We start from the raw sequence: 13,962 nt of genomic DNA, 5'->3' as shown, positions 1-13,962 counted from the left end.
TCAAGAGAAGTGTCAGAAATAGTAGAACAGATTGGTTTAATTGAGAATAAGCCGGAGAAATTTCTTGATGAAAATGACTTGTACAACTCCTGGGAAGATTTATGCAACAATTTATCATTCCTACCTGCTCGTGAGGCAGTAAGAGCTCTACTTAGAGGCTAGTCAAGAATTCGAGGATGCCACAAACTTTTTCCATGAGGTAGGTAGGTACTGAATCATCTGTACTCTGCCTGTATCTTCAGTTCTTACTTAGGTTCTTTGGAGCTTTGCAAAGTGAGTGTCCAGATGAATCAAGGAAGTTGTGAATAAAGCACTCGACGCTGTAGACTGTCCAAAGGAAGATTGTCTCCTCACATGTTTTTATCAACTTGTACATGAATTAGTAGGTTATTCTACGAGATCAAGAAATGCCAAGAAAAATTCCACTGACGAGATGGCCAAGAAGTTTTTTGATGGGAAGAATGGCATGCCCTTAGTTTTGTTGGAGACGTTAGAAAAGCTTCATTCCTTCACGGGAGAGATTGATATGATCTGTGAGCAACTTGGTAGAGAAGATCTTCAATCGCGGAATGCTTCGTTTAGCATTTCACAGCCTATGACATATTGTCCTCGTTATTTTCCTTTATCGAAAGGAAGAAAGAGAAGAAGAAAGTGTTCTCGTAAGAAGAGAAGCAAGTAGATTGCCAATTGCCATACCAGACACTATCACCTTTAGTCACACGAAGTCGCCCGCAGAAATGAATGGGCAAATTGCATTACAGAACAATGGAACATCAACGTAGCTTTGTAATCTGCAAGAAGTTAATTCTGCCTGACTTTCAAATCTTGTGGCCCTGTAGGTTCTTGATTTATTAGCAGACCTTTTGTGAAGATTCATGCCTGGGAACATGTTCTCATTCACGATGTATTTTCCACGTAAAAAAAAAAAAAAAACATGCAGCTATGGTGTGTTCAGGAAAAGTATTATAGTGAATGCAAACTTACCTTGATCACAACTTCTGAATAAGGAGTAATAAGATGCAATTGCAGGCTGCCCTGATTCCTAATTCTATTTCAAGATTCTTGCTGGCTACTGCAACATTCTTGTCTTGTACTAATGCAAAGCCGCATTGATGTAAAACCTGGTCGAAGTTCGTTTGTAAAAGGAAATGGATGAAGCTAACCTGATGTGCGCAAAGTTTCAAGTCTGATGTCCAGAATTTGTGTTAGTCCATAGTTGCATGCAGGGGAAGTTTAAAATGTATCACATGGATTATCTGCTATTATGATCAACCATTGATTTGACATCGAATGATATGACCACAACCTTCTGTGCTGATATGACCACAACCCAACGAAGTGAGTCCATGAACAGTGTGATAAAGAAGTATGTAAGTTATAAACATGGCTTACTTGAATTTTTTGAACACTTCCAAAGGCTGTTAGATGATCGTCGCTATGATGAATCCGTAGCAAATTTTAAAGGCAATCAAAGTACACCGGCAATGACATTTCCTTGTAGGATTTTACAGCATGCAGCAAGTGTATATACACATGAAGTGTATGAAAAATTTAAGGAGGAGCTATGCAAAGGGATTGATTGTAAGTGGGAAGTTGATGGTGAATTAGGAAATCAAATGATTTACAGAGTTACACCACATGGTAAGACTTCCCACCATCTTGTAACTTATGATTCATCCACGAATTCAATTTGTTGTAGTTGTAAGAAATTTGAATTTGCTGGATTTTTGTGTTCACATGCACTAAAAATATTGATGACTCTGAATATTGTAACAATTCCGGATGCATATATATTGAAGAGATGGACAAAAGCAGCCAAAACAGGAAATGTGCATGTTTCCAGTGAAAGTAGCCCGGAAATGGAGTTAAAGGCAAAATTAAGTTTTCGTTACAAAGAGTTATCCTATCTATATATGCAGCTGATGACAAAAGCTTCTGAATGTGATGAAGCTTATCAAATTGCTAAAGATGGATTTTGGAAAATGTCAGAACAAATGGATGCATGTTGTCAAGGGAAAAAGAAAATGAAAGAAGTGCGTATTGAAGAAAATTGTAGTGCGTATCAAGATGTTGACACTAATCCATCTGAAGTTGCCTATAATAAAATAAAAGGCATCAAAGTGAAAGAAAAAGTCACCTACAAGTCGAGCAAGAGGCCAAGAAGTGCACTGGAAATGGCTACTAAGAAACGCAAGTACAAGGTGAAAGAGAAGTCTTCATCGAAAAAATTACAGGTTAGACAATTTATTTAGTTTATGTGAATAATGGTTTTTGATTGTTTGACTATTACTTTTTTTTTGGGTTCCTTAGTTGTCTGATGAATGATGAGTATAGAAATAGTATTAGGATCTTTATTTATAATTTGGATAAAAATGATTGTAGGAATTTGGAAATAATGTTGTTCATTCAAGTATGGATTCTGCTACAATTCAAGGTTTTGTTCGAGAATTACCACCCCAGCAGGTATAGTTATTCGTCATTTTTGTCTTGTATAGCATAGTAGATATGTAATTTATTTTAAATTTTTATTTGAATAATTTATTCTTTAGATGACTAAACTACATTAACGATATATTTTTTCAATGAAATTTTTAATTTGTGGTCGTCTCTCTTTAATTATATCAGGAATTTGGAATTCCAATAGAAGACATTTACAATAGGCGAAATCCTAAAAACATGACACAATTATTGCAAGTAAGCAAATATTATGCTTTTAATTTGTGTTGTTTCTTATTTATATTAATTTTTTATAGTATTATACTTTTACAAGTATATAGCTATTTTTATAATGAAGGGTGGTCTTCTATTTCTTATTTTTTGGGCAGACGTTGGACCCTAACTTCTACCAAGGCTATGACTTGATGTCTTCAAGTTCAATAGCACACCAGCAGCGTCAATGAGTTTTGTCCAAGTAAGAAAAAATCTTGATTAATTACTTAATCTTATATTCATCATTCATAATCAGGAGTTATTATTCTGGATATGAAATTAGGAGTTATTATTGGCACTTCCGTTGACATTTTTAATTATTTGAGCTAGACAAAAATATTCATCCTTCATTGAGTTCACTATCACTCCCTTGCTATCAAACTATGATTAAAATGAAATGTAGGGGTGTTTTTATATTTTACATGTAGAAAAGTCAAGTGGAGTGAACAATTCTGTAAAAGATGACTTTGATAATCTGGTGCAAGTTGATCTACCGAACGAAAAAACTGTTGACAATAACCTTTTTCTGTGCATACGGTATATCTATATGGGATCAGGAATAATGCACTTTTTGCACGTTGAAGCTCAATGAAGGATGAATTTTTTTGTGATAGTGAACTCAATGATAGTGATATTTTAATCACAGCTGACAATAACCTTTTCCTGCTTTTCATAATCAGATCATCCAAATTTGATGTATTTAGGGTTGGTATATGTATATGGGATCAGGAATAATGCACTGTATGCACTGTGAAGAGTTTTCTGCATATATTAGTTTGATAAGTTACACTTATAATTCAATACATTTGCTAACTTAGCATTTGTTTTTTGTAGGCACAAGAACTGGGAAATAATGATGATAGTGATCAACAAGTTGCTAAACATGAATGATCAGGGCAAAAATCTTGGATGGTGTGAAGTTATACATTTATACACCTCGGAATCTATCCACTCTTTTCTTTCTGTTCCCTTGTAGAAGAGGGATCATAGATTTTTATACACATTCCATTTTTTGTTTTCCTCTTTCTGAGGTTTGAGCACAATGAAATTGATGATTATGCTGCCAAAATTCAAATAATGCTAAAAGTCGTAGAGAAAATGAACTAGAATGAAAAAATTGCTATACAAAATTTATATTGACGTGCAGGACATAATGAACTAGAATTGCGGAATCAAACCACAACGTTATGTTTTAAAGCCACAAAAGCAATCCATGGAGACCAAAGCCAATAATTTTCAACTTTGACACGAAATAACATCTTAGCTGCACTTAATCAGACAAGGGGAATATCCACAACACCTTCCCAGATATTTGGGATTTCACTTATCATCTTACAATCAAAGCAAAAGGCTAACGATCTCACACACAATTAACTTGAGTCTGCATAGCTCTAGTCTCTCTCAAAGATACTGCAACAATATATGCTTAAAACACGCGAACATTGAAGGGAAGCATGCCAACCCCTTATTCAGTAATAGTAGTGGATCGAAATAACATGAACCCCTAGAATGCAATCTCTGAAGCAGAATTTACTTCGGAAGTCTCTAGAATGCAAAAGCAAGACATTGTAAATCAAACCAATCGTAACAAGCTCTAGAATGCAATCTCTGAAGCAGAAACAGAAGGAGAGGCTTTGTGGTCAGACACTGCAATACAGCATTGGCATAACAACTGCACAGTAAAATGAAAGAAATCTTGAATATACTTGACAAATAATAAAAAATCCTATGAAATTTGTTTCAGTACATTATTGCATTAAGAGTCTGTACATTTCCTATATCTATAAAATTTTTCTAGAGCTATTGATATGTAAAAGCACAAGAAAAGCAGGAAAAATTTTGAAGAAATACCTGTTTCCACAATTTATAAGACCTCTTGGAGACATGTTGAAAACTTCATAGTGAAAGGACTTCACAAAATCTTCATACCGAAATAGCATCTGTAAAATAAAAGAAAAAAATTTATCCATAAACTTTCATGAATGACTAGGCCCAGAATACACCATTTAGATTCATCAATCAAGCAGCTTAAGAACTGGCAAACAAAATCTTTGCTGAAATGTTTCAAACAGATGCATTACTCCTATTTAATATTTTTGCTTTATCTGTTTAAATGATAATAGAATTGCTCCTATAATTCAGACCTTAACTTTCTTCAGCTGCCTGTTGAGTAAGCAAACTAACCCTCTCTTTTTTTTTCGTTGACTCGCTCCATTTTCCTAGCAAGATATATGTAACCAGGGGAAGCACAACAAAGACCAGAAACAAAGCTGGTATATCAGTTTCCCTTGGCTAAAGCATGTCCTCACCATAACAATCATGTCCCGTTTTCCTCTAAAACCTCTTTGGCATAGCAGATCGCACTTAAGTACATGTAAGAATTATAGAAACAACACAGAGATCAGCTAAGTAGACCACATCATCAACTTCATCATTCAACTCAATTCACTAATCTGCTGCACATCATTATATAAGTGAATATCAACCAACCATCAGAGTTAAAGGCTATGACAGCTATAATTTGAGAACAGATTTCAGAAAGGAGTCACAATAAATCCGAATGACAGAATAATGGGCAAAGAAAACTGCGGGAAAACAAAGGCAAGAAAAACCTACGAAAAAAATGATTCATGACGCCTAGGCATTTGATCGAACAGGTGGGGAGCTTCGTCCAATTGCCCATTGATCACTCATAACCTGAAGAAAGCGCTCCGGAGAATGACCACGAAATTGGGGTTCCCAATGTTTCTCCACGCTATTAGAGATGCGCTAACCTTGGGATGCTTTACTCCTAACCCCACAAGGTTCCGAGATGGAGCACAACCTGAGTCTCGGTCAAGAACGGCGATTTTTGTGCTTTCACACGGCGCACGATTCCACCATCAGATTTCCTTCGACTTCGTGACGAAGGACATAGCATATGATCATCAGCCGAAATCATGCCACCAGGCATTTGAATTGTGAGTGATCTCTGATGAGCTGATGAGTGAATTTTGTGACGGAAGCTTTTGAGGAGGAGTGAAATCTGATGGGAAACCAGAATCGTGGCCTTGTGGGGTTTTTTTTTGTGCCTTGTTTAATCTTTAATTTTGTTTTTTGGGTTTTTAGTTTAATGGATTTTGGTTTTGTGTGATTAAGTTTCTCACCCCGATTAATCGGTTAAATAATTAAACATGGTTCGAGTTGGGTTGTTTCAGGATTGGGTTAATAAAAGGACATTTGGCAAGTTTATGAGGGGTGGGATAGGGTGTGAGACAGGGTTGTGGTACAGAGGATCCGTTGCGCGCTGTTGCGGTAAATGAAAGAAGATGCACTCGGGCGGTTTGGCTGCTTCATCTTCGTTGACCACAAATTCTCATGGCTGGCTATCTTCCAGGCAGCGTGATTCCGTTCAGCCGAAGGCCCTTCGTTCCTCTGCTGCTGGTAAGTTGTAGCTTCTCTTACACATTTTTCAATGATGGCCGACCCCAGTTTCCATACTTTTAATTTTCCTGTATGTTAGTATTTTTCTTTCTTTTTTCTTGGATTTACTTGGAATTCCTTCATGCTAGCTGCTTTTGGCATCTTGGTTACAGCTTTAATTCGAAACATTTAGGCGAATTTTTTTTTTTTGGAGGTTAAATCTAGTATTCGTTACATGGGGTAGGATTGACAGAAGGAAGGACGGTTGACAGTGGGATCTTTAGTCTGGTAAACGAGATGCATCAATTGATTCTTATATTCCGGAAAATACTGAATATAAAGAAATTGCAAGCCAAGTTATTTACTAAAAAAGTTGGTGAGATCATCATGTTACTGAAAATGGAAGGAGCCCCAGCTTTGCTGGAACAATTAGCAGAAGAGATTCTACCTCTTGCGCTGCCCGTTGGAGATTTTGTTCGAGGACCTAGGCAACGAACCATAAGGGCGAAACTTGAGTATACAATGGCTACTTGTTACAGAGGAAAATTATCAAATGAAGTGCCAGAATTAGTAGAACAGATTGATCTCAATGAGAATAAGCTGGAGAAATTTCTTGATTCAACTGACTTCTACAAAAAAAGAAATGCCTGGGAACGTTTACGCAACAATTTGGCGTTACTACCTTCTCGTCAGGCGGTAAGAGCTCTGCTTCAGGCTAGTTGTCTACTCAAAGACGCCATAATCTTTTTCCATGAAGTCGGTACTGAATTAGCTGCTCTCTGCGAATGTCTAAGGTTCCTGCTGACCATTTCCAAGAAGTGCGAGCATTCAAACGAATGGCCTTGTCACCAATTCGTGGAAGGCATCAGGGATGTCACGATCAAAGCACTTGATGCTGTCAACTGTGCAGACAAAGATAGTCTTAGCTCGGAGATGCTGACATTTGAGGAACTTATACTGCTGGATCCTAATGTAATGTGTGAAGATGCTGAAGTTATAAAGGAAAATTGTGTCGAGAAGATGGCCAAGAAATTTTTTGATGGGAAAAATGGCAAGCGATTGGTTTTGTTGGATGCTTTAGAAATGCTTCATTCCTGCAAGGAAGGGATTATTGATATGACTCTTAGCAAGCTTCACAGAAAAGACCTTCAATCGCAGAATGCTGCATTTGGAGGAAATGGCTTTCCTTCACCGTCTATGATCTGTGAGATGTTTGCCAGAGAAGATCTTCCTTCACTGCCGTTGGCACATTATCTACGTGCTTTTCCTTTGATTGAAGGAAGAAAAAGAAGAAGAGCAGGTGCTTTGCACAATTGCATTGCAGAAAATCAGCACAATTTATAGTACTTTTCCAAGAAGTTAATCTTGCCAGATTTTCAGCTGTTTACTTTACCAGCAGATCTTTATCTAGACTCGTGCCTTGTAAAATGAGTACATGTTTACTTCATTAAGCATTTTCCAGGAAAAAAAAGGGGCATAAAGCAGCCTCTGATTAGAAAAAGTACAAACGTTAATGCAATCTTATTGCACCGTCCTGATTCCTTAATTTAGGTTCAAGTTTTTTTCATTGTCCGTCTGATCGTTCACCTCTAATGTGATATGTTTCCTCTTCCCTCCCAATTACGTGATCAAGGGGAATCAGTCGGCTTTGGGGTAGAATAGTTTTAAGGTACTTGCTGGAAAATATCCTCATCGTAAACTAAAGCAAAATGACATAATAATGTGATTAAAATGCTGTCAGGTGGATTAAGATCTGCTGCATGGGAAACTTTATGCAAAATGACATAATGGAGTTCAATAATTAAAAGCTTCCATGAGTCTTTGTTCTTTGTGTCAATAAAAGATAATATGAGTCAAATCCAATCGAAATTGTTTACACCTTATTTTCCTCGCTTCCCAACTTTTACAACAACTAGTAATGTGTCACGTGTTTTGTACTTCAATATATTATTTTTAAGATATAACATTTTCTATATACTAAATTTCTTTGCTAAATTTTGATTGTAAATAGAATATATTCTAAGAAATTATGATCAACAAAATTTAGTAATTGTCAATCATACAAAGTGTATATTGCATATAAAACAAATTAGATATTTATTTTATATTCGATCATACAAAAACTTTGAAGATGGAAGTTGAGCTAAGTTATTGTCTATTTTAATGGAGTTACAGCAAAACAAAGAGGAAATTTTCTATGATTTTATCAAACTAGTGCTTAAAATCAGAGTTAACAAAAATATTTGCTAAAAGATGCTCATTTTTAGCTATTGTAAAAGAGATCTAGGGTCAACCCCTTCTTCCAAATCTAAATAAAATCAATTGGAAGTCGGGGCCTCCCAGATCAATGCAAACTAACAAGAATCTCTTAAGGCTAAACTCGTATGTTTCCACAAAAAAAAATAAAAAATAAAAATTGAGATGAGACTAAAGGAACACTCTCAAATATATGCAAGTTGAAGTTCCAAATCCAATCCTTCATTTGTTTTAGAAACCAATTTCCAATTCCAATCTAACAATACTTTCCTCTTTCACGTTTGAATTGCGTTCTTCTGGATTTTTTTGTAGAAAAATTACTGTAGCGATTTGATATATGTGAGGGAAAAAGGTGATAGGAAAATGTGTTCACGGAAAATGTAACAATTTTTCTGTAAAAAAATCGCAATCCAAACGGGGCGAGCTTTCTGTTCCATGCAACTTGAAAGAGTCTTTTTGTAACTTTGTTGATTTAAGCCATTTTTATGGGAAGTGAATGGATGAATTAATGATTAATAACACCACTTTATTGTCTCATTTTCACATTGAAGAGTTCAAACAATAGTGAAAATCAATTGACGGCTTAAATTGGAACATTATATTAGATTGATTTTCATCATAACTCCAAGTAGGGATTGATTTTTTGTTTTTTTATTGACTATATCCTTTCTATGTTTTGTACATAAATAAGCAAGCTTTTATGCCTCACAATAATAGAGTTTCATCAACAAAAATTAAGCAATGATCCCTTCTTTCCCACCAATATATTCCTTAAAGACTAACTTTTAAATCAAAATTTTGGATAATTTTGAGATTCCATTAAGAATTTAAGACATTAAGAAGTAAGGATAATGGGAGAAAATATGCAATAATATATGTACAATTTCAATGAGTTTCCCATGAAGGAGAAGAAAAGGGATAAAACAGTCTTTATATTGATTCGTGGCCGGCAGAATTTGTTTCCATTTACCAGGGCTGGTCAATTGTAAGGGATTGCGAAAAATTAAAAGTTAAAGGTAGTTGAGTGCTAAAATTTTATACTCGAAGATGCAAATTACAATAAGAGCATAGGTGAGAAGTATGAGGTGCAGTTAATCCAAAATGAAACAATGCGTCAGTTCCAAATCAATCAATCAAACTATACTCGAATATTTATTTTGATCCCTAATTTCAAAATAGAACACTTTAGTTTCTAAAATATAAAATTTATCATATTTTAATCCCTAAAGTATGAAATCTATTTCACTTAAATCCCCTCATGTATAAAATCTATTCCACTTTAGTTTCTAAAGTATAAAATTTGTTTCACTTAAACATAAAATTTACAGCAAATCTTTTATATATTAACAGTGTAAATATTAATATGGTTTGATGCATGTCATATTTGAAAATTTTGGAGTTTAAGATCAAATTCAGATGATATGACATACATCTAAACCTATCCGTGTGTACCCTGATAATGTAAGAAAATAAAAATTAATCCATGAAGTCTATCTCATTTTCACTAATTAACTCGGATCACCTTTATTTTAAGGAACTAAAGCGTCTCCTTTCAACGTTAGAGATGAAAGTGAAAATGTTGGTATAATTAAATAATGCAAAGTGAACTTAACTCATAAAACAATAAAAAGATGGATTTCTCAAGTCAACTAAAGGGTTATTATCACTTTACACACTTAAATTATATTATTACTATCAGTTTACCCTCTAACGTTATCTTTTAGTCACTTTACCTCCATAAGTAATTCAACTCAATATGCTAAGATATTTTGGATAAAAATACCCTTTTATTTTATAGCATTACTACATTGTTATTATCACTTTATTCATTTGGATTATAGGGATACAATCACTTTAGTTCCTAACATTATTTTTTAGACATTTTATCTCATCATTAATCTAACTAGTATAGTCAAAAAATTTTAAATATAATTATCCTTTTTTATATATAATTAAAAATAAAAAAGTTGGAATGGTTATTCTTCCTTTTTTTCACTTTAAGATATCAAAAAACATAAAAATAAAAGGATTTTCTCAAATTTCTTTTTTTTCAGACTTATTAATATTAGGAAAAGAAAAAGAGATAGGAAAGAAGGAGACAAAAAAATTAGATTTTACCAAAAAAAAAAGAAAATAAAGAAAAGTCTACCATTATCGTATTACTTTAAGGTTGTCGGGTTTAGAATTGGAATTTGGTGGTAAACAAAAAAGTGAAATAATTTTAAAATAATAAAAGTATTTAATTCTTTCTTATTAGTAATTTTTAAAAAAAGAATTGAGCTCTCTCTCTCCCCCTTCCCCTCTCCATCTTTCTATTTTTTTTTCAATATTAATAAGATTGCCAAGAAGAAAGAAATTAATACGTTGACTTTTTTTTCTTGATATTAAAAAGGAGAAGAGTCACTCTAAATTTTTTATTATTTTTATTGTGCAAACAGGAGGGCATTTTCTTTTAAAATTTTTTAACTTGATAAATTGGTTTAATGATATGATAAATTGTCTAAAAAATAATTCTATGGAGTAAATTGATAATGATATCGTTAGTCATGGGGTAAAGTGATTAAAAAATAACGTTAAGGAAAAAATTGATAATAGCACCAAACGTTAAGGGGATAAAGTGATAATAACCATCAACTAAAGCCTGAAAAGAGGCCTCAACCACGGTCAATATTATCCATTGCCCCCACAAAAATTAAAAACTCAAATTTTACATTTTCATCCACAGATTGTAGCAAACAACTGTATCCCAACACTTGACCGAGGACCCTTCCCCGGGTTGACTAGTACAGTCAAAATCGGGTCATTTTCTTCTGTATTCATCTCTAGTAAGTAACTCCGACTACTCAAGAACCTTTTTTTTTTTGACCAAAAGGGATCATCTCATCCTTCTGAATTCTAATCGTGTACTGCTTCTCTGCTACTGGTGAGTGTAATCCTGACAACTTCTCTTCCATTTATTTTCTATCAGTCAAAAGCGGTTCATTTTTGCCTTTTGATTGCTCTGTTAGGTGCTTATGTTCAACAAGTTGTTCTTTTATCCCTAATACATGCATATCCCATCTCTTACTGGATATTTTTAACCAAAAAATTCTCCTTTTTATGCTTCTGGTTCCTGTAATTGCTTGTCTTTCAACCCTTTTTCATGTACCTTCAGATTTTGTTAATCGTCTTGGATATATTCCTATTACAGCTGAGAGATGGCCTACGCTGCAGCTGCTTCCCTGGTACAAACGCTGGAGTATCTGCTGCAATTTCCCTGTTTGGTTCTGGAAATGAAGAAGATGCAAGCGGAGGTTGTCACACAGAGATTCCGTCAAGTCTTATTGCTCCTGAAAGGAGAACCCTCAGCTTCGTCGAGCTCAGGTTTACAGCAATTAAGCGAAGAACCTGAAACTCTGGCATCCAGCTTTGAAGGATTTCTTGGGGCAGTTGGTCTGCATGCTGACTTCTTGGAGATCAAGAAAAGAACAGTGTCCTTGAGCTGCGGAATACCAAAATTGCAGGAAAAAAAGCCACCAATTCTGACGGAAATTGGATCTTTGGAGCAAGACCTGAAGAAATTTCTGGAAACCACTGCCCGCGACATCCGGACAGATCTATCCAACTACGTTGTTCATCAACCTTCTCGTGAAGCAGCAAGAAAAATGCTTCGGGCCGTGGATAAGCTCAAACAGGCCATAATCTTTTTCTATGAAGTTGCTTCTGAGATCACAATTCTCTACCAGGATCTTTTCTCCTTGCTGAGTTTTCTTGATGATTCTTCTGATAAATTCCAGGATCATGAATTGCTGAAATGCATCAAAGACGTTGCTTATAGAGCAAGAGATCTTGTTGAAGAATGTATCTTGGACAATCAAGTCGAGTCAGTAAAGACGTACCTCATTTGCACTTTGTCCAATAGTGAGTCACCATCTAGATTCCTACAGCAGGCAGTGGGGAAAAGTTCTCTTGAAACTGTGGTCAAGAGTGCCTTAGATGGAAAGAAGGGCATTCGTCTAGGTTTAGTTCATGCATTACAGGATGTTCAATCTATCAAGAGAATGACTACAAATATAGATGAAAAGAGTCTAAGATTGCAGGGATCAAGCGTCAGGAAAGCACCACTTAGTTCGAATAAGGAGGATATTATGGTAGGTCTTGATGCTGAGCTGACGACTATCTTGGAGGGGCTCACTGGACTGCCAGGACTAGAAATAGTGACAATTTCTGGGATGGGCGGCATTGGTAAGACAACTCTTGCTAGAAAAGCTTTTAATGATCCTTATATTGTTTATCACTTCTATTGTCGTGCATGGATAACAGTATCCCAAGTCTATCAAGTGAGAGATTTGTTACTAGGCCTTTTGAGCTCCATTGCACGGTCCACTGATAAAATGGTTGAGAAGAGCAATGCTCAATTAGCTGAAGTTGTATACAGAAGTTTGAAAGGTATGAGGTATATGATTGTTATGGATGACATGTGGAGTATTGATGCTTGGAATGATGTCAAAAGATGTTTTCCTGATGACAAAAATGGAAGTCGAATAGTAGTTACAACTCGGTTCATGGAGTTAGCAACAAATGTGAGTCCCAAAAAGCCACCTCATTGCATGAACCTTCTGAATACAGAACAAAGCTGGGAACTATTGGAAATGCTCATCTACGGGACAGCAAGCTGCCCCCAAGAATTGGTAGGAGTTGGAAAAAAAATAGCTAAGAGATGCCGGGGATTACCTCTAGCTATTGTTGTTGTTGCTGGTGTTCTCTCACGTGTCATCAGGGAATACAATTATTGGAATAATATTGCAGAGGAGGTTAGCTCAGTTGTTTCTACTGATCCAGAAAATTGCTTAGATATACTTGCTTTGAGTTACAATTACTTGCCCCATCACCTGAAAGCCTGCTTCCTCTATATGGGGATTTTCCCTGAAGATTGTGAGATTGAAGTTTCAAAATTGATTAATTTATGGGCTGCAGAGGGCTTCTTATATTTGGATTCAGAGAAACAGTTGGAACAGATTGGAGAGGATTACTTGGAAGACCTAATCGCCAGAAACTTAGTTTTGGTTGAAAAGAAGCGCTTTGGGGGGGAAGTCAAAACTTGTCGCCTCCATGACTTCTTACGGGAATTGTGCTTGAAAGAAGCTCAAAAGGAGAACTTCATGCATGTCATACAAAGGAGAAGTGCCAAAGGTGTTCAAACAGGCACGCGTAATCAACGTCGTCTGAGTTTCCATTTGGATCCCTACAGTGATGTGTCTGCAGCACCTGCAATCCCACATGTCTCATCTTTTCTGTGTTTCACACTGGGTGCTAATATAGTACCTGATATTCTATTCTTTCAGTTAGGCTTTAAGTTGCTTAGAGTATTAGACATATTCTTTCTGCATTTCGATTACTTCCCTGATCAAATACTAAAACTGATACATTTGAGGTATCTTGCACTCAATGTTACTTATGAGCTTCCTGCCTCAGTTTCCCAACTGAGGAATCTCCAGACCTTAGTCATTCATGGTCCATGGCTTTGTCGGGAATCTGGCGGTAGCCCAATATTGTTGCTGGAGTATTGGAGTATGCCTTCACTGAGGCATGTGCATATTACTGCAGCTTGTCATC

At 35.6% G+C, this 13,962-nt stretch overlaps 1 protein-coding gene and 1 long non-coding RNA gene across 3 annotated transcripts in view; one reads left to right on the top strand and one right to left on the bottom strand.

Annotated features, from left to right (window-relative positions):
- Positions 1 to 3,923: 3,923 nt before the first annotated feature.
- On the bottom strand, positions 3,924 to 6,135 carry LOC140032817 (uncharacterized). The gene is made up of 3 exons (XR_011836699.1): positions 5,326 to 6,135; positions 4,561 to 4,649; positions 3,924 to 4,381 (listed from the first exon to the last, which is right to left on the bottom strand). It is a non-coding gene; the product is annotated as an uncharacterized lncRNA (long non-coding RNA).
- A 5,021-nt stretch (positions 6,136 to 11,156) lies between these two features.
- The window catches only part of LOC113718036 (putative late blight resistance protein homolog R1A-3), a 4,222-nt gene continuing 1,416 nt past the window's right edge, over positions 11,157 to 13,962 (top strand). Inside the window, exons 1-2 of one of the 2 annotated variants that reach the window (XM_027242953.2) lie at positions 11,157 to 11,290; positions 11,558 to 13,962. The exon at positions 11,558 to 13,962 is cut by the window's right edge and continues 688 nt beyond it. In XM_027242953.2, coding sequence (XP_027098754.1) covers positions 11,565 to 13,962 — 2,398 coding nt within the window. In that variant the 5' untranslated portion in view covers positions 11,157 to 11,290; positions 11,558 to 11,564. Of the gene's footprint in view, positions 11,291 to 11,328 lie in introns of those variants that run through there. The other variant, XM_072073589.1, reaches the window with a different exon arrangement.

The sequence above is a fragment of the Coffea arabica genome, unplaced genomic scaffold (assembly GCF_036785885.1).
Source record: "Coffea arabica cultivar ET-39 unplaced genomic scaffold, Coffea Arabica ET-39 HiFi ptg000106l, whole genome shotgun sequence".
NCBI lineage: Eukaryota > Viridiplantae > Streptophyta > Magnoliopsida > Gentianales > Rubiaceae > Coffea > Coffea arabica.
Note: the sequence above shows the minus strand (reverse complement) of the source record. Positions and strands in the feature narration are given on the sequence as shown.